The sequence below is a fragment of the Cnephaeus nilssonii genome (assembly GCF_951640355.1).
Source record: "Cnephaeus nilssonii genome assembly, chromosome: 10".
In the NCBI taxonomy this organism is placed as follows: Eukaryota; Metazoa; Chordata; class Mammalia; order Chiroptera; family Vespertilionidae; genus Cnephaeus; species Cnephaeus nilssonii.
Genome location: NC_137081.1, coordinates 84,320,210 through 84,347,086, shown reverse-complemented (window position 1 = coordinate 84,347,086; position 26,877 = coordinate 84,320,210). Strand labels below are relative to the sequence as shown.

Genomic DNA, 26,877 nt, shown 5'->3' with positions numbered 1-26,877 from the left:
TCCTTTGGTTCACTCCTCAAACAGCCAATAACTGAGCCAGGGAGACGGTCCAGGTATGGGTACAGGTGAGTAGCTGTGGATCCTTCTGCCTCCCTTGGCGCTCAGGTGGGTGGAGAGGACTGGAGGCTTCCTGTCTCGTCCGCCCTCAGTTACATCAGCACCAGGAAAGACTGTCTCCCACATAAAGGACACTGCTACTCAGAATGTCACCTCACTTGGGCCACATTGTTGGGGTTTTGGACCGTGACCCTGTTGTTTTGTTGGAGCAACCTTCCCTTGACTACCCCTGGGCTGCGGCCTGGTTTCCCATGGGCAGGCTGGGCTGACTGGAAGAATCGCTGTTCTCCAAACAGCTGTTGACCATGTACTCACGCCTCATCACCTACGGTCAAATTCTGTGCTTTACATTTTACAGCGAAGGCATGCCCACCACAGCCACACGGGTTGCCCGCCTTGCTGTTCCCTTCTCCCACGTTGGTCTTGCCTGAGGCCACCTGGGGGTGCTGGCATCTGAACCATAATCTGTACCTGAATGATGTTTCTTCGTTTATTCACCAGCAGAGTGACCTTGGGCAAGTCACTCTAACCCTGAGACCTGTCCTTCTGGGGCGAAGCTGAAGTGTGTCTAAGATAGGGCACAGGCGTTGGCGAGAACTGACTGCTGCCTGGCCTCAGAGCTTCTCCCCAATCGTCAGCCCCAACATCACCTGCAAAATGGAAAGCTCTTATCTCCTGTGCAGGACTGTGCGTGACTGGAGGGGAACATCCTGCAAGGAGGGTCTGACAGCTGGCAGCTCTCGCTTTTTCTTTTTTACTTTTCAACAACCTACTTCCTCCAGGGTCAAGCTCGTCTTTCTTCTCTGCAGCCTAACCCCTTGCCCGCCCCATTCCCCAGGTCCCGATCTCCCTTCCCCTGCTCATTTCTGCCTGCCCAGCTGCCTGTGGCCAAGCCTCCCCTGGGCCTTTGGGAATGCCCGTGGCAAATGCACGTCATTCCTTGCTCATTGGCTCTGGAACTGTGGACTGGTTTGACCTGAGACAAACCTCAAACACTTGTCAACCCTGCCTTCCTCTGAGCAGGAGGCTAGCAATGTTCCTGACGGGGGCTTAAGCACCCGCAGACTGAAGCCTCTGCCAGGCCCCTGAAGGGTGCGGCTGGAATTGGGAGGGAGAAGAGGTGGGAAAGGCCACGCGTATGGCCGCTGCCTGCCCACGGGAGGTGAGTGCACTCCGCGCCTGGAACAGGTGGAACTGCCTGCCTCACTCCTGGCAGAGGACCGGGAATGGGACAGCTCACACACTTCCGGACAAAATCTTTAGAAAAAGGAAGTGAGACTGGAAGTATAAATTATTTCAAGAAACCAGATTACCAAAGACTTAAAGTAACAAATGCAGTTTTAATTGATCTATAGATAAAAACTACTCCGCAAAGGTGAGTAACCATTTCCGCTCCTTAATGTTGGAGCCGTATCCTGGACAGTGTTCAGGAAGGAGGTTAACTTCATTATTTCACTTCATCCGTGTTATTAGAAAAACAAGGCATGATTATCAGTTTAGATGACATGCGTGGCTGGCAGCCAAACCCAGTCCCTACATTCCATATTTCTTCTTCAGTTCTTCTACTTTGTTGATGTACGCTTTCATGGCATCTTCCTTGGACGTCCCTGTAAGGAATCAACAGTGTTTGTCAGCGGCAGCACGGTAGTCGAGCGGCAGCCTCAGAGCCCCAGACAGCTCTGGTTTAACGCTCCGAGGCTCAGTTTCTCACCTGCAAAGGGGGGGCCCTACTCCCTACACCTCGGAGACCTGGCCGGGATCTGACGAAGAACTCGAGAAGCCTGGCCCACAGAGAATGCCCAATGCTCCATAAAGCACTGAACCAATGTGTGTGTGGCTGTCCTGAGGCCTGCCAATGGCCTTGCTGGCCTTGTGAGTCCCCCACTGTCATGAGTGAGGGGTTAGTCTGAGCCTTAGGGAAAGGTGGGGCCCTCCAGACAGGCAGGAGAGCCGCACTTGGGGAGCCACAGTGGCCTTACGGGTCCTGCTGACTTCCTGGTTTGCTTTGGCTTATCAAGTATTTCTCTGTTGGGCTCTTAACTGCCAGAGCTGTTAAGCTGGTGGTGAAACAGCAAAGCCAGGCACCCTTTTCTCCCCAGAGAGAAGCTACGAGAAAAGTTTTGAGAACTCTGAGCAAAAGTAGCTGGCTCTTGGAGGGAGATGAGGCCAGTTTTTGCCTTCTTGCTGCTGTATGAGAGACACTGACTACATATTCCTCAGAGACAGGAACACCTCGTTTCCCGGATCCACAGTGAAGGAGATACCTGCTGGAAGTCGGAGCGTGTCTGAAGCACTTGAGTGTGTGGGCCCCGAGGATGACATGGAAATGCCCAAGGAAAATGGACAGTCGGACAGGCATTCCTGTTCCAGTTACTGCAAATCCTAGGAGTGTTTTTATTGTCTTCAAAACCTTTTTGAGTTCAAGTGTTTCTCATTTGCAGGAAGACAGAGGGCTTATTCAGAAGCTAGCCACAAGAACAAAAAAGCTGGCAGGCCCTTTAGTGCCAACTTTTAGGTCTTGCTAGTGCAGGTGGCACGTGATTAAGTCGGAGCTGGGACACTTGGCTGCTGTTGCTTAGCACAGAATAGCTCCATTCACTGAGCCTGCGAGTGCCAGAGGCTTGCCATGCATTAGCTCATTCCTTTCTTTTTTGTGCCTTTCTGGCTGGAAGGGAGCTGGGGAGGGCTGTTTGGGCTATGGGGTCACTGCCTGGCCTTGTGGGGGAGAGGAGTTGTGGGCAGCAAACCTCCCCTAATTCTGAGTATATATAAAGCCCTTGCCAACTATACTGCCTTCTAATCTGTTTCTCAGTGGCCTGGCCCCTGGCCCCCCTCTCGATGACACCACTACTTGGAGATGGTGCTTTTGGAAAAGGCATTGCTGGTATTAAGAGAAAAAGTAGGTGGCCCAGTTTTTTTCCATCCTGACACAGGTCAAGCGGTTTCCAGCCCGTGCCTCACCCACTTTGTTTTCCCTCCTCACCCCTTGCATGCCATAATCAGGAGTTGTCATTACTGAACTTCACAAATGAGGGAAACTGATGAGAACAATTACCTTTCAGCTCATTCCAGGCATCCCACTTGGCCTTGCCTTTGAGGTCCAACATCCCAGGCCGTTCTGCAACAAGAAAAGGAAAGACATTAGGTCTGCTTCCACTTCCAAGGGAAAAGTTGACCAGCTTTCTTGCCATGAAAGGCATCTTTATTACACCGATCCCTTCTACACTGTCATGGAGGTAAGCAGGCCCAGACTGTGTACAGAAATACAGACTTAAAATCCAGAAAGTAAAAGGGCAACTGTTCCCATTACTAGCGGGTCCTTGTCTTCTAAGTTAAGTAACTCCCAAAAGTCTTTTAAAAACTTTAAAAAATACTACAAAGTTTCCTTCCCACCCCATTTCTGTCTCATGCATTACTGGTTAGCAACGTTTCTTTAAGTTACACCACGATTTTATGCTTACAGACTGGTTATCAGTTGCACTTGGGAAACACACTCACGAGTTGCCTGCTGACCTATTCCCTGCCATGCTGAGAACAGAGCCAAGGGGAGCAGTCACAGCGCCCACAGCTGGACCCTGTGCCAGAGGATCACGCCTTCCTAAGTGCTTGCTGGGAAGCACTCCCAGGGGTACCCGGGAGAAACTGCACCTGCAGTCATCAACCAAATTCTAGAGCAGCACACCCCCAGCGGCCCTTCTGTGATGATGGAAACGCTGTACATTTGCACTGTCCCATGTGTCACTTGAGCTCCTGGAATAGTGGCTTGTGCGACTGAAGACTGAACTTTTGATTTTACTTAATGTGAGCTATCTTCAGTTTAAAGGTAGATAGCCACGTGTGGCTAGTGACTACTGTACTGGACTGTGAAACCCGAGAGGGTGCTGATCCCTCCCTGATCGGGAAGTTATATGTTCCCAGCCTACCTACCCTCACGTGACACCAAATCTGCACCAAGATCTTTCAACAGGGCAGGCCCAGTCTCTGGAAAACACTGCTTGGCAGAAGAGCATCTTGGCAGCTCTAGCCACCCCCACTTCATCTCTCCACCCCCTTGCCAGGCCGATACAGTTTACGAACCCAGCATAAAACTCACCTCCACCACAAGACCTTTCTCAGCTCAGCCCTCCCTGGGAACCCAAGTTTAATTTGGCATTGCACCAGATCCTTACCTCTGGGCACTTCTGCATCCAGCAGGCTCCCAGCCAGCCCATCTGCTCCACCTCCAACCCAACTGCAGTGGAACTGGGGGCCACACTCACCCTCCTGATCAGGGAGGGGGAGGGTAACCTCCTTTGTGGTGCCATGGCCACCACCTCTGAGTCCTTGCATGGACTGAATCATGCCATTGCCTAACCCATTTCTCTGTCTCATGCATTACTGGTTAGTTTTCTGAGTGTCCTTTTCTGTGAACTGTATGTTCATACCCTTGCCCCATTTTTCCACCAAATTGTTAGTCTATTTCTTATTGATTTGTGGGAGATTTTTCCTGAGAGAAAAATATACACCTGAGTATCAGGGACTTTGGGGGCAGAATAAAAACTGGCCAAGGCAGGAAAGGCAGTACTATGGAATATGTTAATTCAAACTATGGCCTCAAAACCTGCACCAAGATCTTTCAGCAGGGGATGGTCACCAGGAAATGTTTCAGCAAAAATGCTCTGACCTGTCCCAGGAAGCCAGTTGCTTCTCTGCTCCTGATTTAGGCTTGGTCCACTGCCAAGTGCTCTGAGACTTTGATCTTGCCCATTTAGGGTGGAAGCAGTGTGCTTCAACCAAGCTACCAGTGAGCTGAGTTGAGCAAATCTCATCCAAGCTGGGGGCCTTCACCACCTCCCAAGTGGATGGGAAATGCTCTTGATAATCAGTAAAGTCTAGGATTTGAATTCTGCTACCTGAGCTACCAAGAACCAAGAACAGTGCAGGGTCTGTAAACCCAATCTAGGAACATGATCTCCACCAACCTCTCCCAGCTTACACCCCAGGAACATCATGAAAAATTACCGTCCCATCCAAAGAGGAGGTTTTGAGCAGGGTTCCCACAGGTTAAGAGTTCCAGCACCAATCAAGGCTGCTGAGTCTGCTTTGATGAACAGGGGCCCGCCCAGCTTCATCTCCGCATACCTGTATTTACGTCACCCACAGTTGCCTGTTTGTAGCGGCTGTAGATGAACAGCATCTCATCGTCTGCTGGCTTGGTCTTGAGGTGCTTAACATCCTCAGCAGCTTTGTCAAACTCAGCCTAAATGCGAGGGAGAGGAGAGGCCTGAATGGAGCTCAGTAATGGGGATGGAGGAGTTGCAAAGGCAGCACGCACTCCTGTAACGCAGGTGAGGAAAAGCAGCGCCCTCTCAAGTGTCTCCCCTCCTCCTCACAACCGGACAGCTAGAAAGACCCAGCAAAACACAGAGGTGGCTCACAGGTTCCCTTATCTGATAACTACATTGAGAAAGCTCTCACTATACCAGGTGGCAGGTACTGCAAATGCCGCGGGAAGGAGACAGGCTAAGGCTGCCTGCAGCGGGAGTTACTCCGCAGGAAAGGCGGCGTGGCCAACTGCCTGGTCAATACCGGGTCGCTAGGGAATGGCTGAGGTCCCAGTGAAGCCCTGACCTGTGGACAGGGGTGGCACAGGTGCTTAAAACAGCTGAAAAGGGGACAGGGCATGAGTACAGCAGGGCCAGGGCCTGAGTCAGTTGGCCCCCTTCCCCTGAGTTTGGGGCGTCCAGCGCCAACCTCTGTCCCAGTGCCCGACTGGAGAGAGAGGAGAGGAGCCAAAGGTCGCCCAACACAGCTCGGTATCGGAAAAGCGGCTATATTCAAGGGAGGGAAAGACCTCGGGGGTCACCTCTCCCCCGGCGCACCCTCCCCCTGCCGGCGCACCCTCCCTGGCCGCACGCCGGACACTCGGCCCCTACTTCTGACCTCCAAGCGCTCAGCCACCGCCTCCATGCTTCCCTACTCCGCCCTTACTCATGTCCTGTCCTTCCGGATGGGGGACTCGGTCCCCTTGCTCCTTCCATCCACGCAACCCTCTACCTCTCGTCTTTCTACCTCGGACCCTCGCCTCCGATCCCTCTCCCCGCTTCACCGCGAAGTCCACTCGATGGGCAACTTCCCAGCAGTTGCAGGGTGGATGGCGGTGTAGGGAGCCCCAAACCGGAAAGTTCCGCTCTCCAGGCTCTGTCCAAAGGGTCAGGGCTGGGCATGCGTCCAGGAGGAAGAGCGGAGCCGGGAAGAGAAAGACCTTCCAGGGTTCTGCCTGCGGGGTGGTCCCCACGCCGGCTTCCCGCCCCGCTGCACTTTCGCAGCCAGGCATGTGTCATACCTGAGACATGCCGGCGGAGTAGGTGCAAGGACCACAGGAGCTGGCGGAGGCGGCGAGGAGCTGGCAGAAGTAGCGCAACACCCGTCTGGCAGCGCCTTTAGAGGCGCAGTTACAGGCCTCCCCGACTGGGCTCGGGCGAGCGACCGGCAGCCAATCAGAAGCCAGCTCTACGCGAGGGCGTGGCCATCCTCTTGGGCGGCGCCCGCCGCCCGCCTCACCCGAGCCCACGTGGGTCTGCTCGCGCACGCGCACGCGCGGATAGGAGCCGAAGGGAACTCCGGGAGCAGGTGGGGACCGCGGAAGTAGGGCGCACATAATGGAGAGGGTGCTGTGGTCCGACCCGGGTTCAGTCCCAGCCTGCGGGGAGGATTGACCCACAGGGCAAAGGAGAGGGGGTGAAGGCTGAAGAGCAGAGACTGTTACATTTGTTTCTTTAAATCCCGTGTCCGGTGGGCGCGAACAGGCCGGAAGTCGCTCTGGATGAGTAACCTCCCAGGCGTGGGGAGGGCGAGGGGCCTCGTGCGCGTCTCAGGAATCTAGAGGAGATGCCTGGAGGACCGCGCGCCGATGGGTAGCTGAACCGGTCCCTAGAAAAGCGAAGCCGGCCTCGTCCTCTGAGCATTTGGCACTCCTTCCCGTTGCCTTAGTTTGCAGCCCTGTGATGCACATTTTTGTTTGTGGTGCATTTCTCAAGGCAGGGACGGTGTCTTATCTTTAACAAACTTGGCCCAGGCCTGGTGTCCAGCAAATCTCTCTTAAGTGGATGACACTTGCATTCATTGACAAATATTTACTCAACTCTTGTCAGGTAACTTGCACCTTCCCAGCCCTCAGGATACAGCAGTGGAAAAAAAACCCCACATAATTTTTTTGCATCCTTAGAACTTATATTAGGGATAATAGTTAATAAAATAAGTTAAATAGAAAGTTTGTTAGAGGATAGGGAGTTGGAAGTTTACAGTTTTACCTGGGATGGGCCAGTGGAGGGTTAAGGGAAGGTAACGTTTGAGAAGGACCCTCAGGGAGAGGAGGGAGCATTCCAGGCAGAAAATCAGTGTAAAGGTGGGAGCAGGGAGTGAGGGAGGGAGTGGAAAGAGATGAGGCTGGAGAGCTAAGGAGATGGCAGGCTAGTTAGGTGATGCAGAGCTTGATCTTTATAGGGACTTTGGCTTTTATTCGGAGAGAGATGGGAAGCTAGAGGCTTTGGAGCAGAGGATGAAGAGGGGGCGGGGCGGGAGGGGGGGGCAGGCCCTTGCAAGGTTGTTACAGAGGCTGATGTTCTCCATGGGAACACAAAGGAGCAGCACAGGTGGATGGCAGAGTTTGAGGGTGATGCCCAAGAGATGAAAGGGAGAATTTCCTGGTGGTTACAAAGGAGTGGGTGAAGGGAGGGATTTGATGGAAAATTCTCTGGAGATTATTAAAAAGAGAGATCTTTCCTTTCCTATTCCTAATATGTGACAAGAGGACTGGACTACAAATCTCCCCCCATTTACAAAAGTAGGTGATTAGAAAGAAAAGCCAGGTGGAAGCTTTCAGAAGTAACTTAATGTAGGTGAGGCTTCATGAGATGGGAGGAAGTAGAGGTACAATAGTAAGGAACAAATCTAGAGCCTGTAGTCTATGAATAATTTTGAGAAAACAAAGTCAAGCACGTTAACAAAAGCCTTGGAGTTAAATATGAAGAAATTACATTTGAATTGTAAGAAATGTGGGTTTCTCCCCAAATGGTAGTTCAGAGCTGTTTTTCCCGATAAAACCTGGAAGCATTTTGGCTATCATTTGGTGCTTACATCGTCCTTGATGGAAATTCAGGTTATTGTCTGTGTAGGTTAGATTTGCAGTCAACGGTGTCTGCTAGTCAGTAGGTTTTAACATTAGGTTATTGTGTTTGGCATATTTGAAAAGATGAGGTACCTCTCATAATGTAATTTTAAAAATGTACCTCAGATTGGTTGGAGTTAAACATTGTAGAAAGCCAGATTCGTGTTTTATCTTGGCAGTCTCCAGTTTAAGTGGTTGATTGATTTGTTTGGAATCTACTTCACTTTCCTAAAAACAAAACATTTTCCACAAGGTAGTTTTGTGCCTAGGTGAGTCTACAACAGTTGCTTAAAGCAACTCAAGTATGGAACTAGTAAGGATTGTGGAATGGCATTCAGCTTTTAACATAGAGATAGTAACAAACCAGCATCTGGGATTTTATTTTAAAAAATAAATTTTAGAGTATATTCGGGGCCAATAAATTATATGAATTTTTTAAAAATATATTTTTACCGATTTCAGAGAGGAAGGGAGAGGGAGAGAGAAATAGAAACATCAATGATGAGAGAGAATCATTGATTGGCTGCCTCCTGCACACCCCCTACTGGGGATAGAGCCCGCAGCCAGGGCAGTGCCCTTGACCGGAATCGAACCTGGGATCCTTCAGTCCGCAGGCTGAGGCTCTACCCACTGAGCCAAACCAGCTAGGGCTGAATTTTTAATTCTGTATTTCAACAGTTTTGGAAAGGAAATTGCTTTTCATATCTGGAGAAAGTGTAAGTGTAGGGGGTGTGCAGGAGGCAGCCAATCAATGATTCTCTCTCATCATTGATGTTTCTATTTCTCTCTCCCTCTTCCTTCCTCTCTGAAATTGGTAAAAATATATTTTTTAAAAATTCATATAATTTATTGGCCCCGAATATACTCTAAAATTTATTTTTAAAAATAAAATCCTCAGGTCTGTTTATAGCCACGTCAGCCACTGTCACACTTTGTAATTATTTCATTTTAATTTATCCATCTCTCTGAGCCCCCTCTACATAAGCTAGGGAGGATAGGGATCACCATGTATTGGTCAATGCCTATCTCCAAATGCCTGGAACTTCTTAGGCACTCGACTAATGTTAATTGAATGAACGAAGTGCTTTTCTGACTATGAAATGTATTCCTTCTGATTAGCCATGAGCTGGAACTCAGCTGAGTTTATTAGAACTGAATGTGAAACCGTGGGCTAGAGTAGATGAACTCTGGTGCAAGGACCATGTCATCTCTGATTTCCCAGCCGTGGAAACAGAACACTTGAAGTGTTAAGGGAAGAGGGGGAACCCGGTGAGCCAGTCGGCGGCCTAATCAGCCCCTCCCAGTGAGTTGACAGGCGGCTGCCATTATAGCAGCTCGCCCTCACTTGCCTGGGATCCCTGTTTTGACTAAGAGGCTTCACTTGCGGGTTCTCAGGGTAGTCCGTCAGGCAAGATGCATTAGCAGCAGTGAAAGCAGTTCTTGAATAGTAGTTTTAATATTAGATTTCTCCTTATAAACGAAATCTCACTTCCTAAAAGTAACCTATCATTAAAAAATGGACTACAGTTACAGCAAAGCTTTACTAGAAGGCACGGGGTAGAGTATTAACAAGGGATGAATTCTATTCACTTGGTATTTACTTTCCAGTTGCTTGGAATGTGACTCCTCAGGCTTGGCTCCAGGAAAGCTGGGAGGGGACTCCTGTTTTAAAGGGAGGGCGGCACTTGGGAAATGCTTCTGGGAAAGGACTGGGAGAGGTGGGCAGAGTTGGAGGTCTTTGGTGAGAGTGGATATACTTGCCTTGTCCTGATCTCAGGGAGAAGGCACTCAGTCCTTCACCATGAAGTGTGATATTGGCTGTAGGGTTTTTCGTACACGTCCTTTATCTAGTAGAGGAAGTTTCCCTCTATGGCTATTTCTAAGAGTTCTTATTATGAATGGATATTGAAATTTATCGGATGCTTTTTTTTGGTATTGATTGATATGATTACATGATTTTTTTTCTTTAGCCTATTAAAATGGTAGATTATATGGATTTCTTTTCAAATATTGAACTAGCCGTACTTCCCTGGAAGAAACCCCACTTGGTCATGGTGTATAATTCTTTGTATATATTGCAGAATTATATTTGCTAATATTTTAAGGGTGCTTATGTTTGTATTCATAAGGAATATCTGTCTGTAGTTATTTTTAACTAATGTCTTTGGTTTGCTATGGAACTACTGGCTTCATAAAATGAAATAGGACATGTTTTCTCCTTTTCTATTTTCTGAAATAAGTTGCTTAGAACGGATGTTAATTCTTTAAATGTTTTGTAGAATTATCCAATGAAATCTTCTGGGCCTGGAGATTCTTCTTCTGGGAGTTTTAAAATTATAGGCCATTAAAATCTTCTATCTCGCCGAAACCGGTTTGGCTCAGTGGATAGAGCGTCGGCCTGTGGACTCAAGGGTCCCGGGTTCGATTCCTGTCAAGGGCATGTGCCTGGGTTGCGGGCGCATCCCCAGTGGGGGGTGTGCAGGAGGCAGCTGATCTATGTTTCTAACTCTCTATCCCTCTCTCTTCCTCTCTGTAAAAAATCAATAAAAAAAAAAATCTTCTATCTCATATGGGTAATGGTGGTAGTTTGTGTTTTTCAAGAAATTGGTCCATTTTATGAAAGTTGTGAAATTTGCATACCTGGATTTGTTCATAGCATTCCCTGTTGTCCTCATGATGTGTGCAGAGTCTGTAATGATATTCTCTATTTTATTTCTGATATTGGTCATTTGTGTTTTCTTTTTTTTCTTTGACAAGCTTGTGCAAGATTGTCAATTTTTAAAAATCTCTCCAAAGAACCAGCTCTTTTTTAAAATTGATTTTTCTGTTGTCTTTCTGTTTTTTAATTTTATTGATTTTTTTTATTATTATTTTTCCCTTTTGCTTGCTTTGGGTTTGTTTTGCTCTTCTTTTTCTAGGTTCTTGAAGTGAGAGGTTAGATTATTGATTTGAGACTTTAAATTTTAATGTATACATTTAGTGCTATACATTCCCTCTTAGTTCTCCTTTGTGTCCCCCAAACTTTATGTTGTATTTTCATTTTAATTCAGTTCAGTGTATTTTAAATTTCCCTTGAGACTTCCTCTTTGACCCAGGGATTGTATAACAGTCTCTTGCCTAGTTTCCAAGTGTTTAGAGATTTACCCCATGTCTTTCTGGTTTTGATTTCTATTTTTATTCCACTGAGATCAGAGAATACACTCTGTATGATTTCACTTCTTTAAATTTGTTATGTGTTTTTCTGTGGCCTAGGATATGGTCTTATTGGCATATATTTTATGGGCACTTTAAAAGAATGTGCATTCTGCTGTCATTAGTGGAATGTTCTGTAAATGTCCATTGCAGTCTGTTGATTGATGGTTGAGTTCTATATCCCTGCTGCTTTTCTCTCTAATTATTCTACCATTTGCTGAGAAAGGGATGTTGAAATCTCTAACCACAGTTGTGGATTTGTCTATTTCCTCTTTCAGTTCTACCAGGTTTTTTCTTCACGTATTTAACAGCTTTGTTTTTATGCACATTAGGATTGCTGTATCTTGTTGGTGGATTGACCCTGTTGGTCCATGGTTTTCATTCTTTTAGGGTAGGTGGGCTGCTAACAAATTCTCTTAGTTTTTCTTCATCTGAGAATGCCTTGATTTTCTCTTCATTTCTGAGGAGTATTTTCATTGGGTAGAGTATATGGGTTGATGGTTCTTTCTTTTTTTATTTAATGTTTTTTTATTGATTTTAGCCAGAGAGGAAGGGAGAGGGAGAGAGAGAGCTAGAAACATCGATGAGGAAAAAACATCAACCGGTTGCCTCCTACTGGGGATGGAGCCTGAAACCTGAGCATGTGCCCTGACCAGGAGGAATCCAACCTGGAAGGACGCTCAGTCCATTGAGCCACACCAGCCCGGCGGTTGATGGTTCTTTTCTTTCAGCACTTGAAAAATGTGCCACTTCCTTTGGCTTCCATGATTTATGATGAAAAACCCACTGCCATTTGCATTTGTTTTTCCCCTATAGGCAATGTTTATTTTCTCTCTGCTTTCAAGATATTTTCTTTTAGGGCTTAAAAGTTTGATAATGATGTGTTTTGGAGTGGATTTCTTTAGGTTTGTTCTGTTTGGGGTTCACTTCACTCTTGATTCTGTAGAACTATATCTTTTACCAACTTTGGAAAGTTGTTAGCCATTACTTTTTTAACCCTGCTCTTTTCCGATCATTATAGTCCCACAGGCTCTAAGGCTCTGCTCATATATTTTTTGATGTTAATCCTTACCTGAGGATATTTTTCCCATTGATTTTTTTAGAGAGAATGGAAGGGGGGGGGGGGAGAGAGAGAGAGAGAGAGAGAGAGAGAGAGAGAGAGAGAGAGGTGAGAGAGACATTGATGAGCTGCCTCCCAAACGTGCCTTGGGAGCGGACACTCTGTACCATTGAAAACACCGGCCAGGGCTTTTTTTTTTAGTCTATTTTTTTCTGTTGTTCAGGTCGGATAATTTCTGTTGTTTTATCTTCCAGTCCACTGATTTTTCCCTGCGTTCCCTCCATTCACTGAGTTTTTGAATTGAGATCTATGTTTTTCAGTTCTAAAATTTCCACTTGGTTCTTCTTTATAACTCCCATTTCTTTTATGAGACCTTGTAATTTTTTCATTGGTTTCAAGCACATTTACAGTTGCTCATTGAAGCGCATGATGTCTGAGTAAAACCTTTGTCAGTTATTCTGACATTTTTGTTGTATCGGTGTTGGCATCACTTGATTGCCTTTTTTCATTCCAGTTGAGGTCTTCGTGGTTCTTGATATGCTAAGTGATTTTCAGTTGAAACCTAGAATTTTGGGTGTTACAGTCTGAGTCTCTGGTTCTTATCTAAATCTCCTGTTTTAGTGACTTTTTTTCAGACACCTCCCTGACAGAAGACTTGCTACTGCAGATGGGGATAGAAGTTCAGGTCCTTGATTTGTTCCTGTTGACACCTGAGGTGGGGTGGGAGTTTTCACTTCCCACTAGGCCTCCTCAGGATAAAGTTCTGTTTGGGAGGGGTAGGAGTGCTCCCCTTGTGTCTTCCCCAGGCATTGAGGTAGAGGTGGGGGGTGGCCTCATTATGGATGGGTGGTTGTGAAAGTTCTGACTCACTGCCACTCCTCTGATACTACCTGTTACGATTTTGTTAAATTAACATTTGTTAAGTGGAGCACAGGGTGCAGGACGCTGAGCTCAGCCAGAGATTGCGAGCGAAATTGAAATAGAGAAGTTTATTATTCACAGGTCCTGGAGGAGCTACCTGGCACTCCTCATGGGGCCACATGGGGAGGTCAAGGCAGGGTGCATGCAGACAGAGCGGCAGGACCTGGGGCACATGCCTTTATTAGGGTCTGTGGGTGGAGTGCTTTGGGGTCCTCAGGTTAGGGCTTGCTGGTCAATTCAAAAGTTTGAGGTTCTGGGAAGCCCCAGGGGGTCTTACCTAAGGGGTGCACAAGGGGAGGCCCGGAGGGGAAACTGTAGCTCACAAGGACTGTTGAGGGAATCATGGGGATTCTGTGGGCTGCTGTCTAGGGTATGTACTTGCATGAGGGGGCAAGTGTCAGTTTAAGGTCCCTGCAGGCCGCTTGGCCAAGCAAAATGGGATGTCCACGTAGCAATACAATGGGTACCTTAGCTAAACTCTAAGGGGAGGGGCCTTACCTTATGCTCAGTGGAGTTGGAAGGCTGAGCTCCCCAGGAGGTCTCCACTGACACTGGGTTTCAAGAGTCAGGCTTATTGTTGCCCAGCTCCCTGCTCTGCCTTCTCTAACATCGCCCTGAGGGTGGGTGCGTTGGGGGCCTCTTTATTGAAGCCAGTGAAGGAATCTGGGCTCCAGCTTCACCTTTGCTAGTGTGGGTGGGCGGCAGTTTCTCCTGTGATTTCTCGCTGGGGTAGAGTGCTTATTGTCCGAAAGTTTTCTGTCTTGCTAGACTGCCCCTTCCCTGGTTCTGTGGCTAGGAAGAGCAGGCTTTTTTTTTTTTAATTTCTTTATTGATTAAGGTGTCACATATTTGTCCTCATCCCTCCATTCCCATCCCACACCCCTCCCCATGGATGCCCCAACCCTCTGTTGAACTTAAGCATTGGTTAGGCTCATATGCATGCACACAAGTCCTTTGGTTGATCTCTCCCCCCTCCCCCCGCCCTCCCCTATCCTCCCTCTGAGGCCCGACAGTCCGATCGATGCCTCCTTGTTTCTGGTTCTGTTCTTGTTCATCAGTCTATGTTGTTCATCATTTCCCCTAGATGAGCGAAATCAAGTGTCACTAGAGATATACTTGTAAGAATTGAATGTGCGACGAGCAATAATAGTTATGCTGACAGGCAAATGAATCAGTCTGCAGTGAGTTTCTTTCTGGACCAACAGTTCTTTTGAGACCCAATATCAATGTCCACCAGTTCCTTATGAGTACATGTCGGCACTGACCCCTCAAAGAGCAGGCTTTTGTTGTTGTTTTTTCACCTGCTGAATTTCACAGGTTGCCGACTTCTTCCAGGGACCTCACCATTGTGTCTTTCCTTGGGTCTTGAGGTCCCTAGCCAGTCTGCCACCTTCTCTCCACCTTTCAGATCTTATGTTTGTTTTATATATCGTGTCCGGGACTTTTAGTTGAACTTAGTAGGAAGTATAGGAAAAAGTACATCTCCATCTTCTCAGAAGCAGAAGTGTAGGGCAGTTCTGTTTGAAATTTGTTACTATTTTCTCTGAATTACATTGTATCCTGATTTGTAACTGAAAGTTGTGGCTATAAAAGTTGAATAAAGACTCATTGTTCCCCATTCTCTTCAGGAGAGTATTAGTTCTGTTTTGGCTATTTGAAAGCTGTTTCGTGTGGCTAAAGCTTATCCCCTACCAAATTTAATAGCAGGATTTTCTCTTCTTAAGAAGCTAAGAGCTCAGATACTTAATTGGTTTGGCTATTAAAGATGAGTTCCAGTAGAGCTTAATCAAACTTTGGTTAGTGCTTAGTAAAATGTACATTTAAAAAATATTGCCTCTAGAAATAGTTTATTTATTTTAAAATATATTTTTATTGATTTCTGAGAGGAAGGGAGAGGGAGAGAGAGATAGAAACATCAATGATGAGAGAGAATCATTGATTGGCTGCCTCCTGCACACCCCACATTGGGGATTGAGCCTGCAATCCGGGCATATGTCCTGACTGGGAATTGAATCGTGACCTTCTGACTCATAGGTCAATGCTCAACCACTGAGCCATGCTGGCCAGGCTAGAAATAGTTTATTTTAAAAATCATCCTTTCTGGGATAATACCAAAAGTAAGTTTCGAATTTAACTTTCTTGACAGTATTTTCTGATTATAAGTACAAGCACTGCAGTTTTTGCAAGGGAAACTGGTTCTCTATTAGAGCCAAATACATTATCTGTGTAATATGATACGAAGCTCTCGATGGAAATGACAAGTCTTGGCTCTGCTACTGAATCAGCAGCATTATTCTTAACTCACACATCCTTCATGTCCTCATCTGTAAAATGGGGACAGCTATACTGACTTTGCTGATAGTTATTGAAGATTATTGATGATGTACCTGTAGCATTTAGCACAATGTTTGACACACGCTGGGTAGCTATTATACAATCATTAATGCAATTTATTAAAGCAGAAACCTTGAGGCAAACTCGTAACAAAAGCAGAGTTCAGATAACTTTCGCTGTCCTTACAATAAGGTTACAGAGTTGAGTTTGTGGCCTGTCTTCATTGACTCCATTGTAATTGGTCAGGACCTATCTGTGGTATCTTTTAACATGGATCGGTGTAATAAGAGACATTTGCACGAAGGGTTGTGTTTTTGCCTAGTAGCGAGGCTTCACTGTAATTGTAGTCTATCTTTTAACAATTAGATTACTTTTTAAGAAGTTTTACTTTAAATAAAGACACATAATATGAATGTCCCTGTGCCCGCCCTTCCCTCCGTAAGAACACCTCTCATTTCTACATATGACTTTCCAATTTGGCATTTGTGTTAGTTTCCTGGGGTTGCTGGAATAAAGTATCATATACTGAGTGGCGTAAACAAGAGAACTTAATCGTCTTAAAGTTCCAGAGGCTCGAAGTCCCAAACCAAGGCGTCAGCAGAGTTGGTTCCCAGCTTCTCTCCTAGCTTCTGGGGGCCCCGGGCATTCCTTGGCTTGTAGATTCACATCCATCTTCACATGGCCATCTTCTAAGGACACCAGTCATAGTGGGTCCCTAGTAGGACTTCACCTAACTGATTACACCTTCAACAACCATATTTCTAAATGAGGCCCCATTCTGAGGTACTGGGTGGAGGTTAGGTCTTCAACTATCTTTTTGTGTGTGTGTGTGGGTGGAGGGAACGGGACACAATTCAACCCATATCAGCATTCTTCTAAACACCAGAAGCAAATTGCTGTTAAACACAGTCCTTGCCCTAGGTGGTTTAGCTCAGTGGATAGAGTGTTGGCCTGCAGACTGAAGAGTCCCAGGTTTGATTCTGGTCAAGGGCACATGCCTGGGTTGCAGGCTTGATCCCTAGGAGGCAGCCTATCAGTGATTATCCGTCATCATTGATGTTTCTATCTCTCTCTCCCTTTCCCTTCTCTGAAATCAATAAAAATATATTTACAAACAAACAAACAAAAAACCGTAGTCCTTCCCCTCATGCATTACTGTCTCCTGGTTGGGGCAACAGAGAGCATGGGAGTAACAAATGGGGCTGAGCCAGCCAGGAGAGGTCCTTCCAAGGAGGTGACATTTCCATTGAGAACAGGAGGATCCAGCTTTAGAAAAATCGAGAAGGTTTCCAGCATTGAACTGAAAGAAGACCAGTGTCACTGTTGGTGGGGACTTGGGAGAGACAGAGTCTGGGTTCAAATCACACAGAGACTTGCTGGTCATGATAGGAGATTGCACTTTACTTCAGGGGCTGTGGGGGCCTGTGGAGAATCTAAGCAGGGGAGAGATACTTGGATTTATATTTTCAGAAGATCACTCTTGATGCTATATGCCACATCGATAAAGGGGCTGGACAGTAATGGGAAGACCAATTAATTGGGAACCTTTTCCATTATTCAAGAAAGAGACAGAGACTAGGGTGGCAGTAATAAAGATGGGAAGAAATGGAAAATTCAAGATACATTTTGGGGAAAGAGCTGATAAGGTTGCTGATGGATTAGCTAGAGAGTAAGAGAAAGGGGGACTCCTTTGCTAATCGATTAACTCAGTGGATGGTTGTATAATTACCAAGACTGGGAAATCTGGGTTGTGGTTGAGGTCAGATTTAAATTGCCAAGTTCAGTTTGGGATATGTTAAATGCCTTGTGGTAGTTAGGTAGTGAAACAGCCTAATGTATGAGTTTGAACTGAAAGTTGAGAATGTATATTTATTTATTTATTTATTTATTCCTTACCCGAGGATCTTTTTCCATTTATTTTTCAGAGAGAGTGGAAGAGAGAGGGAAAGATAGAGAGAAATATCAATGTAAGAGAAACACATTGATTGGTCGCCTCCTGCATGTGCCCTACCAGGGCCCGGGCTGGGGGGGAGCCTGCAACTGAGGTACGTACCCTTGACTGGAATCGAACCTGGGATCCTTCAGTCCACAGGCTAAGGCTCTATCCACTGAGCCAAACTGGCTAGGGCTGGGAATATATTTTAGAGAGTGGTCATCATACAGATGGCTATGAAAGACAGGGGTGTGGAGGTGGAAGTGTGCCTCTCGGGGGAGAGTGTAAGGAGAGAAGCCAGATGTAGTACTGACCCGGGGGAGCACTAATGTTTCAGCATCTAGAAACTTGAGTTTCTCTTGTTTGGGACTCTCTGTGCTCCCTGGACTTGTAAATTTATTTCTTTCACCAGGAAGGGGAAGTTTTCTGTCATTATTTCTTCAAATAGGTTTTTAATATCTTGTGTTCTCTCTCTCTCTCTCTCTCATCTCCTTCTGGCACCTCCATAATGTGAATGTTGGTATGCTAGAAGTTGTCCCAGAGGCTCCTTACACTGTCTACATATTTTTGGATTCTTTTTTTTGTTTTACTCTTTTAATTGGGTGTTTTGCTTCCTCATATTCCAGATCGTTGATTTGATTCTTGGACTCCTCTACTGTACTGTTGAATCCCTGTAAAATATTCTTTATTTCAGTTAGTGTATGCTTAATTTCTGACTGGTCCTTTTTCACGTCTTTGACTTTCTCACTAAGATAACTTGAAAGTCTCATGAAGATCCTTGAGTAACCTTATAACCATGCTTTTGAACTCTGTATCCAGTAGTTTGCTTGCTTCAATTTCTTTCATTTGTGACATGTCTCTTTGTCTCCCCATTTTGGCTGCTTCCTTGTGTTTGTTTCTATGTATTAGGACAGTAGTCGGCAACCGGAGGCAGACCACTGGTAGTCCGTGAGGTCCGAAAGGTTGGAAACTGCTGTATTAGGAAGAGCTGCTATATCTACTGGAATTGGTAGAGTGACCTTGGTAGTAGGTGTCCTGTAGATTCCCAGTGGCTCAGCCTCCCCAATCATCTAAGCTGGCGCATCCCTGTGTGGGCTGTGTATTCATACATTATTGTAGTTGAGCTTTGATTGCTGTTGGTGTCATCGGGAGGAATTGACCTCCAGGCCAATTGCCTGTGAGGACCAGCTGCGGCTACAGTGGGAGAGCTGCTGTGCAGGAAACACCCCTATGGAGCAAGATATGCTTCAGTGGGGCTTTGGTGTTCACTGAGTCTGCCCCTTGAGTGTGTTGTCTATGGATGTGTAGAGTTATAATATGCTGTGGTCTGAAGCTGTCCACTGGGTACACTGGTTCACAGGCTTCCCAGGAGGTGCAAAATTAGCTATTTCTATTGGGCTTGGAGAGGCCCAGGTGTTAAGCAAGGCAGGCTGGTGCTAGTGCATGGTCTGGGCCTTTTATTGATAGGTTTGGGGCACGCTGACCCAGCTGCAGCCTGTTTGAGAGATTTTAGCAAAGTCTGAGGCCTGAGCAAGGAAGACCATTCATGCAAAAGACACTGCAAACAGGTTGGGTGGGGCTGCAAGTTGGATGGGGTGGGGTCTCAAGGAATCACCATGATGGAGCAAACAGATATGGCTGCCAGTCAGCCCTGTGACCCGGGAGGTCCCAGCACAGGAACAATGACCCCTGAGAGCACCTCTGTTTGGGAGAAAGCTGCCCCCGAATTCCTGCCTTGATGCCAGACCATCTAGTTCCTCCTCGTATGTGTCCGGGTCCCCCAGAGCCTTGACCTGGTGCTGGAGCTCAGAGGAAGCAGGACTTTGTAAATTCAGTTTGTGTGCCAGCCCTTTAAGAGGAACAACTGGATCTCCAGCGGCCTCCCAAGTCACTCAGCACCAATCCCTGCTCGTTTTTACGGCCCATAGTTATGGGACTTCTCTTCCCAGCTCTGGAACCCTGGGCTGGGGGTCTGTGTGGAGGCTCCTCATGGGCAGCCTCCACAGAGATGATCTCCGTTTGGATTAAAAAAGTGGCACACGTGGGTGTCGGACCAGCCTGTTTCGAGCCTTTGCTCCCCCTACCAGTCCGGTGTGCTTTCTTCTTTATTTCTATAGTTGTAGGACTTCCATTCAGCCACCTTTCAGGTGGTTCTGAATGATGGTTGTTCGGTATTTTAGTTGTAATTTTGATGTGGTTGAGGGAGGTGTCGAGCACAGGCATTTATCTATGCTGTTAATCTTGGTTCTCCAATTTCTTTGTTAAGGACTTTAGCATCTGTGTTCATCAGGGATATTGGCCTATAATTTTCTTTATTTGTCGTGTATTTATCTGGTTTTGGAATTAGGACAATGCTGCCTCATAAAATGAGTGTTAGCTTTCCTTTGGAAATTTGATAAAAATTCTCCTATGAAGCCATCAGGGCCAGGACTTTTGTTTATTGGGAGTTGGTTTTTTTATCAATTACTGCGTCAACTTCATCAGTTACATTCTGTCTATTCAGATGATCTGATTCAGTTTTGGAAGATTGTATGTTTCTATGAATTTATTCATTTTGTCCAGATTATCCAGATTTTGGCATATAGTTTTTCATAATATTTTCTTACAATCCCTGTATTTCTGTGGAGTCAGTTGTTACTTCTCCTCTTTCATTTCCGATTTTATTTATTTGGGTCCTCTCTCTTTTTCTCTTAATGAGTTTGCTTAAAGGTTTATCAGTCTTGTTTATCTCTCAAAGACCCAGCTCATGGTTTCATTGATCTTTTTGTATTAGTTTTTTAGGTTCTATTTTGTTTATTTCTTCTCTGACTTTTATTATTTCATTTCTTATACTCACGTTGGGCTTTGTTAGTTGTTCTTTTTTTGTGTAAAGTTAGATTGCTTATTTGAATTTTTATTGTTTCTTGAGATAGGCTTGTAATGCTATGAATTTTCCTCTTAGGACTCCTTTTGCTGTGTCCCATAGATTTTGGATTGTTGTTTGCTCATTTTCATTTGTTTCACGGTATCTTTTGATTTCTTCCTTGATCTTATTGTTTACCCATTTGTTGTTTAATAATATCATGTTATTTAGCCTGCATGTCTTTGTGTGTTTTTCAGTGTTGTTGTTTTTTTTCCATGTGATTGGTTTGTATTTTTATACCAGTATGGTCAGAAAAGATGCTTGATATGATTTCATTCTTAAGTTTATTGAGACTTGTTTTGTGTCCTAACATACCCTAGAAAATATTCCATGTGCACTTGAAAAGACTGTATATTCTGCTGCTTTGGAGTGAAATGCTCTGAAGATACCAATTAAATCCATCTGGTCTAATGTGTTATTTAAGGCTGCTCTTTCCTTGTTGATTTTCTGTCTGAAAAAAAATTTATCTATTCATGTCAATAGGGTATTAAAGTCCCCTACTATGACTGTATTACTGTTGATTTCTTCCTTTATGTCCATCAAGATTTGCTTTATATATTTCGGTGCTCCTATGTTGGGTGCATAAATCTTTACAAGGGTTATATCCTCTTGTTGGATTGTTCCCTTTATCATTATGTAGTGTCCTTCATTGTCTCTTACTATAGCCTTTGTTTTAAAGTCTGTTTTGTTAGATATAAGTATTGCTACTCCAGCTTTTTTTCATGTTTATTTGCATGAAATTTTATTTTTTCATCCCTTTTCTTTTAGTCTCTGTGCATTTTTCATTTTGAGGTGAATATCTTGTAACAACATATATATGGGTCTTATTTTCTTATCCATTCAGCTACCCTATGTCTTTTGATTGGAGCATTTAAGCCATTTACATTTAGAGTAATTATTGATGGTATGTTTTTATTGCTATTTTATACTTTTTTAAAAATAAGTCTTTATTGTTCAGATTATTACAATTGTTCCTCTTTTTTCTCCCCAAACCTCCCGGTTCCCACCCCACCCCATGCCCTTACCCCCATTGTCCTCGTCCATAGGTGTTCGATTTTTGTCCAGTCTCTTCCTGCACCCCCACACCCCATTCCCCCCCGAGAATTGTCAGTCCACTCCCTTTCTATGCCCCTGATTCTATTATATTCACCGGTTTATTCTGTTCATCATATTTTTTATTCACTCAATTTTTAGATTCACTTGTTGATAGATATTTGTTGTCACTTTGTTGTTCATAATTTTTATTTTTACCTTTTTCTTCTTTTTCCTCTTCTTAAAGAATACCCTTCAGCATCCTCTCTAATAAAATGGTAATATGCAAATTAACCATCACTCCGCCACATAAGCCACACCCACCAGCCAAGCCACACCCACCAGCCAATCAGGGTGAGTATGCAAATTAACCCCAATCCAAGATGGCTACAGCCACAGAGAGCAAGGTTTCCCAGGTAACAGAGGAAGCCAAGCTTTCCATAGCCGTTGCAGGCCTAAGCCTCCACTCAAGCTACAAAGTTTCAATTATAGAAGGTAAACAAATTCAAACAAATGGCGGCAGAATGGAGCTTGAGAGAGCAGGCCAGGGTTGCCGGCGGCAGCAGGGGAAGCAAAGCTTTCTGCACACCCTGGCCGGGCTCACCCGCTTAAGGCTACAAAGTTTCAATTGTAGAAGGTGAATTAACTGCCACAGAAATGGCTGCTGGAGCCCCAGGCTTGGCTCCGCTCCAGGCTACAAAGTTTCAATTGTAGAAGGAAAATAAATTCCAGATACCAGGGCCTCCCCTTGGGTTGCCAGGGGGCGTGGCCAGCCTGCAAACCACCACAGGCCCCTCGCTCAGGCCGCCCCACACCCCAAGGGAACCCCCACCCTGATCCAGGACACCCTTCAGGGAAAACCAGCTGGCCCCCACCCGTGTACCAGGCCTCTATCCTATCTAATAAAAGAATAATATACAGATTGATCATCACTGCAACACACAATATAGCTGCCCCCATGTGGTCAAAGATCCTGCCCCCATGTGGACACAAGATGGCCACCACAAGATGGCCAGCAGGAGAGGGCAGTTGGGAGGCACCCGGCCTGCAAGGGAGGGCAGTTGTGAGGGACCAGGCCTGCAAGGGAGGGCAGTTGAGAGGGACCAGGCTTGCAAGGGAGGGCAGTTGGAGGTAATCAACCCTGCAGGAGAGGGCAGTTAGGGGTGACCAGGCTGGCAGAGGAGGGAAGTTGGGGGCAAACAGGCTGGCAGGGGAGCAGTTAAGCATCAACCAGGCTGGCAGCAGAGTGGTTAGGGGGTGATCAGGCTGGCAGGCAGAAGCGGTTAGGGGCAATCAGGAAGGCAGGCAGGCAAGCAGTTGGGAGCCAGCAGTCCTGGATTGTGAGAGGGATGTCCGACTGCCCGTTTAGGCCCGATCCTGGATCGGGCCTAAACGGGCAGTCGGACATCCCTCCAGGAGTCCCAGATTGGAGAGGGTACAGGCTGGGCTGAGGGACAACCCCCCGCCGTGCATGAATTTCATGCACCGGGCTTCTAGTTTCATATAATACTGGTTTGGCGGTAATGAACTCCTTTAGCTTTTTCTTATCTGTGAAGCTCTTTATCTGACCTTCAATTCTAAATGATAGCTTTGCTGGGTAGAGTAATCTTGGTTGTAGGTTCTTGTTGTTCATCACTTTGAATATTTCTTGCCACTCCCTCTGGCCTGCATAGTTTCTGTTGAGAAATCAGCTGACAGTCGTATGGGTACTCCCTTGTAGGAAACTAACTGTTTTTCGCTTGCTGCTTTTAAGATTCTCTCTTTGTCTTTTGCCCTTGGCATTTTAATTATGATGTGTCTTGGTGTGGTCCTCTTTGGATTCCTCTTGTTTGGAGTTCTCTGCGCTTTCTGGAATTGTAAGTCTATTTCTCTCACCAGGTAGAGGAAGTTTTCTGCCATTATTTCTTCCAATAGGTTTTCAGTATCTTGCTCTCTCTCTTCTTCTGGCACCCCCATAATTCGGATGTTGGTATCCTTGAAGTTGTCCCAGAGGCTCCTTACACTATCTTCATATTTTTGGATTCTTTTTTTCTTTTTGCTTTTCCGGGTGGGTGTTGTTTGCTTTTTCGTATTTCAAATCTTTGACTTGATTCTTGGGATTCTCTAGTCTGCTTTTGGATGTCTGTACATTATTCTTTATTTCAGTCAGTGTATGCTTAATTTCTAATTGATCCTTTTTCATATCCTTGAGGGTCTCACCTAATTTCTCGGAGGTTTCTAGAAGATTCTTGAGTAACCTTATAACCATGGTTTTGAACTCTCTATCCAGTAGTTTGCTTTCCTCCATTTCTGTCATTTGTGACCTGTTTCTTTGTCTCCACATTTTGGCTGCTTCCCTGTGTTGATAGAGTGGCTTTGTGTGCTAGGTGTCCTACAGGGCCCAGTGGCTCAGCCTCCCCAGTTACCTGAGGTGGACACTCTTGGTGCACCCCTTTGTGGGCTCTGTGCACAGTCTTGTTGTAGTTAAGACTTGATTGCTGTTGGTATCACTGGGTGGAATTGACCTCCAGACCAATTGGCTTTGAGGACCAGTTGTGTCTACAATGGGAGAACTGCTGTGCTGGAAACACCCTTATGGGGGAGGACTTGCTTCAGTGGGCCTTTGGTGCTCACTGAGTCTGCCCCCTGAGTATGTCTCTTATGGATCTGAAGAGTTGTAATCTCGTGTGGTCTTACTTTGACCACTGGGTGCACTGGCTCTTGGATCTCCAAGGAGGTGCAAAGTCAACCCCTGCCTGAGACCACCCAGCAGGAGCTACAGAGAGATCTGCAGATTCCTCCTCTTAGTTTGGGGTTTGGAGGTGCTCAGATATGGCGCAGCTGTGAAGCAATGTAGGCTGCTGACGAGTTTTAGGCCTTCTTTTGGAAGCTCTGTGGTTCTTTGACCCAGCTGCAGTTTGTTAGGTTAGGTTGCAAAAGGCCAGGCCATTCATAAGCAAACGCCTCTGTGCACAGCTTGGGTGGGGTTGTAAATTGGGTGGGGCATGGTCTCAGGGAATCATGGGGCGGTGTAAACAGCAATGGTAGCCTGTTGGCCCTGCCCCAGCTAGGTCCCTGGATCTCTGTGTCTGCGGCTTTGTGCAGGAACAATGCACGCTGCGACCACCTCTGAGAGAAAGCTGCCCTCGTGTTGTGGCCCGATGCCAGACAGTCCAGTTTCTCCCCATATGAGTCTGGGTCCCCAGAGTCTCGCCTAGTACTGGAATTCAGAGCAGTCGGGAGTTTGTATCTCTCTCCCGATTGAAAAAGACCACAGCGTACCCAGTTGCAAGCCTGTTTCCGCGCGCGCCTCCGTACCTTCGCTCTTCTGCACCTCTGCACCTCCTACCAGCCTAGATGCGCTTTTCTCTTTCCTTCTTCTTGTAGAACTTCCACTCAGCCAGCCTTCCCGTGGTTCTGGATGATATCCGTTTTTTCTTTTAGTTGTAGTTTTGATGTGGTTGTGTGAGACAGCAAGTTCAGGTGTTTACCTATGCTGCCATCTTGATTCCTTTTCTATTTCTTTATAACTGTTCTTTTCTTCTTTCTTTTGTTTCTTCAAGAGCACTCTTTAACTTTTTATTTTTTTGTAATACTGGTTTGATGGTAACAAACTTAGCTTTTTCTTCTCTGGTAAGCTTTTTATTTCTCCTTCAAATTTGAATGATAGCCTTTCTGGGTAAAGTAGTCTTGGTTGTAGGTCCTTGCTTTTCATCACTTTGAATATTTCATGCCAATTTCTTCTGGCCTGAAATGTTTCTGTTGAGAAATCAGCTGACAGTCTGTTAGGAGCTCCCTTGTAGGTAACTGTGTTTCTCTTGCTTCTTTTAAGATTCTCTCTTTGTCTTTAACCTTTGCCATTTTAATTATGATGTGGGCACCTATGGGTTCATCTTGTTTGAGACTTTCTGTGCTTACTGGACTAGTGTGTCTTTTTCTTTCAGCAGGTTAGGGAAGTTTTCAGTCATTATTTTTTCAAATATGTTCTCAATCCCTTGTTCTCTCTCTTCTCGTTTTGGTACCCCATATGATCCAGATGTTGTTACATTTCATGTTGTCCCAAAGTCCCTTAAACTATCTGTATTTTTTATTGTTGTTGTTAATCCTCACCCAAGGCTATTTTTTCCATTGCTTTAGAGAGAGAGAGAGCGAAAGGAAGGGAGGGAAGCGGGAGTGGGGAGAGAGAAGCATTGATGTGAGAGAGACACATTAATTGGTTGCCTCCTGCATGCACCCCAACCATGCCAGGGATTGAACCTGCAACCCAGGTATATGCCCTTGACCAAGAATCAAACCCGTGACCCTTTGGTGCATGGGCCAGTGCTCTAACCACTGAGAACACTGGCCAGGACTATCTATTTTTTTTTATTCTTTTTTTCCCCCTATTCTGATTGAGTGTTTTCTGCTACCTTGTCTTCCAAGTCACTGATTGGATCCTCTGCTTCATCCTGCCTACTGTTATTTATTCTGGTGTATTCATTTCAGATATTATATTCTTTATCTCTGACTTGTTTTTTATGGTTCCTCTGTCATATTTTATCTTTGCTATCCCTTAGGTTAAATTGTCATTGATTTCTCCATTCTTCCCCTAAATTTCTTGAGCGTTCTTATAACCATTGTTTTGAACTCTAAACTGGTAAGTTGCTTGCCTCCATTTCGTTTAGTTCTTTTTCTGGATATTTCTCCTATTCTTTCATTTGGGGCATGTTTCTTTGTCTTTCCATTTTAGCTGCCTCTTTGTGTTTGCTTCTATGTGTTGGGTAGATCTGCTGTGACTTTCAGTGTATGTAGGTGGCCTTATGTAGTAGGTGTCTTGTAGGACCCCACTGCACAGTCTCCTTGATCACCTGCTCTGGGTGCTTCAGGAATGTCCCTTGTGGGGTTATGTGGGCCCTCCTGTTAGAATTGAGTCTTGATTACTATTGGCCCATTTATAGTGGGGACAATTCTCAGGCTGGCTAATGGTGAGGATTTACCCCAACCACAGGCGTGGGAGCTGCTGTGCAGGTGCTGACCCCTCAGCTGAATTTGCCTCAGCAGGGTCTGTTGCCTGCTAGATCTCTCTTTGGATATTCCAATTGTGAAGCTAATTGGATCCTGCTCTGATGTTGTTTGATGCTGGCCACTGGGTATGCTGGTTCTGGTGCCTCTTGGGAGGGACTCTGGTGCAGGTCAATGTCAGATGCTGTCTGTGACTGGCCCTTGTCAACCTGTTTGGAGCTACAGTGTGATCCACAGTTTGTGGCTTCCTCTGCTGGGCTTGGGTTTGCACAGGAAGGATTAAACTGCATACCAAGGCTTGCTTTTATCAGCACCGG

At 45.8% G+C, this 26,877-nt stretch overlaps 2 protein-coding genes across 5 annotated transcripts in view; one reads left to right on the top strand and one right to left on the bottom strand.

Annotated features, from left to right (window-relative positions):
* Positions 1-1,377: 1,377 nt before the first annotated feature.
* Positions 1,378-6,520, bottom strand: DBI (diazepam binding inhibitor, acyl-CoA binding protein). The gene is made up of 4 exons (XM_079782621.1): positions 6,383-6,520; positions 5,179-5,296; positions 3,113-3,175; positions 1,378-1,664 (listed from the first exon to the last, which is right to left on the bottom strand). The coding sequence occupies exons 1-4, from the start codon at positions 6,389-6,391 to the stop codon at positions 1,591-1,593; spliced, it is 264 nt and encodes an 87-aa protein (XP_079638747.1). The 5' UTR covers positions 6,392-6,520; the 3' UTR covers positions 1,378-1,590.
* An 80-nt stretch (positions 6,521-6,600) lies between these two features.
* Positions 6,601-26,877, top strand: part of LOC307105835 (UPF0538 protein C2orf76 homolog) — an 80,928-nt gene continuing 60,651 nt past the window's right edge. Inside the window, exons 1-2 of one of the 4 annotated variants that reach the window (XM_079781724.1) lie at positions 17,638-17,758; positions 21,828-21,934. The gene's annotated coding sequence lies outside the window, so the exon portion shown is untranslated. The other 3 variants (XM_079781722.1, XM_079781721.1, XM_079781723.1) reach the window with 3 other exon arrangements.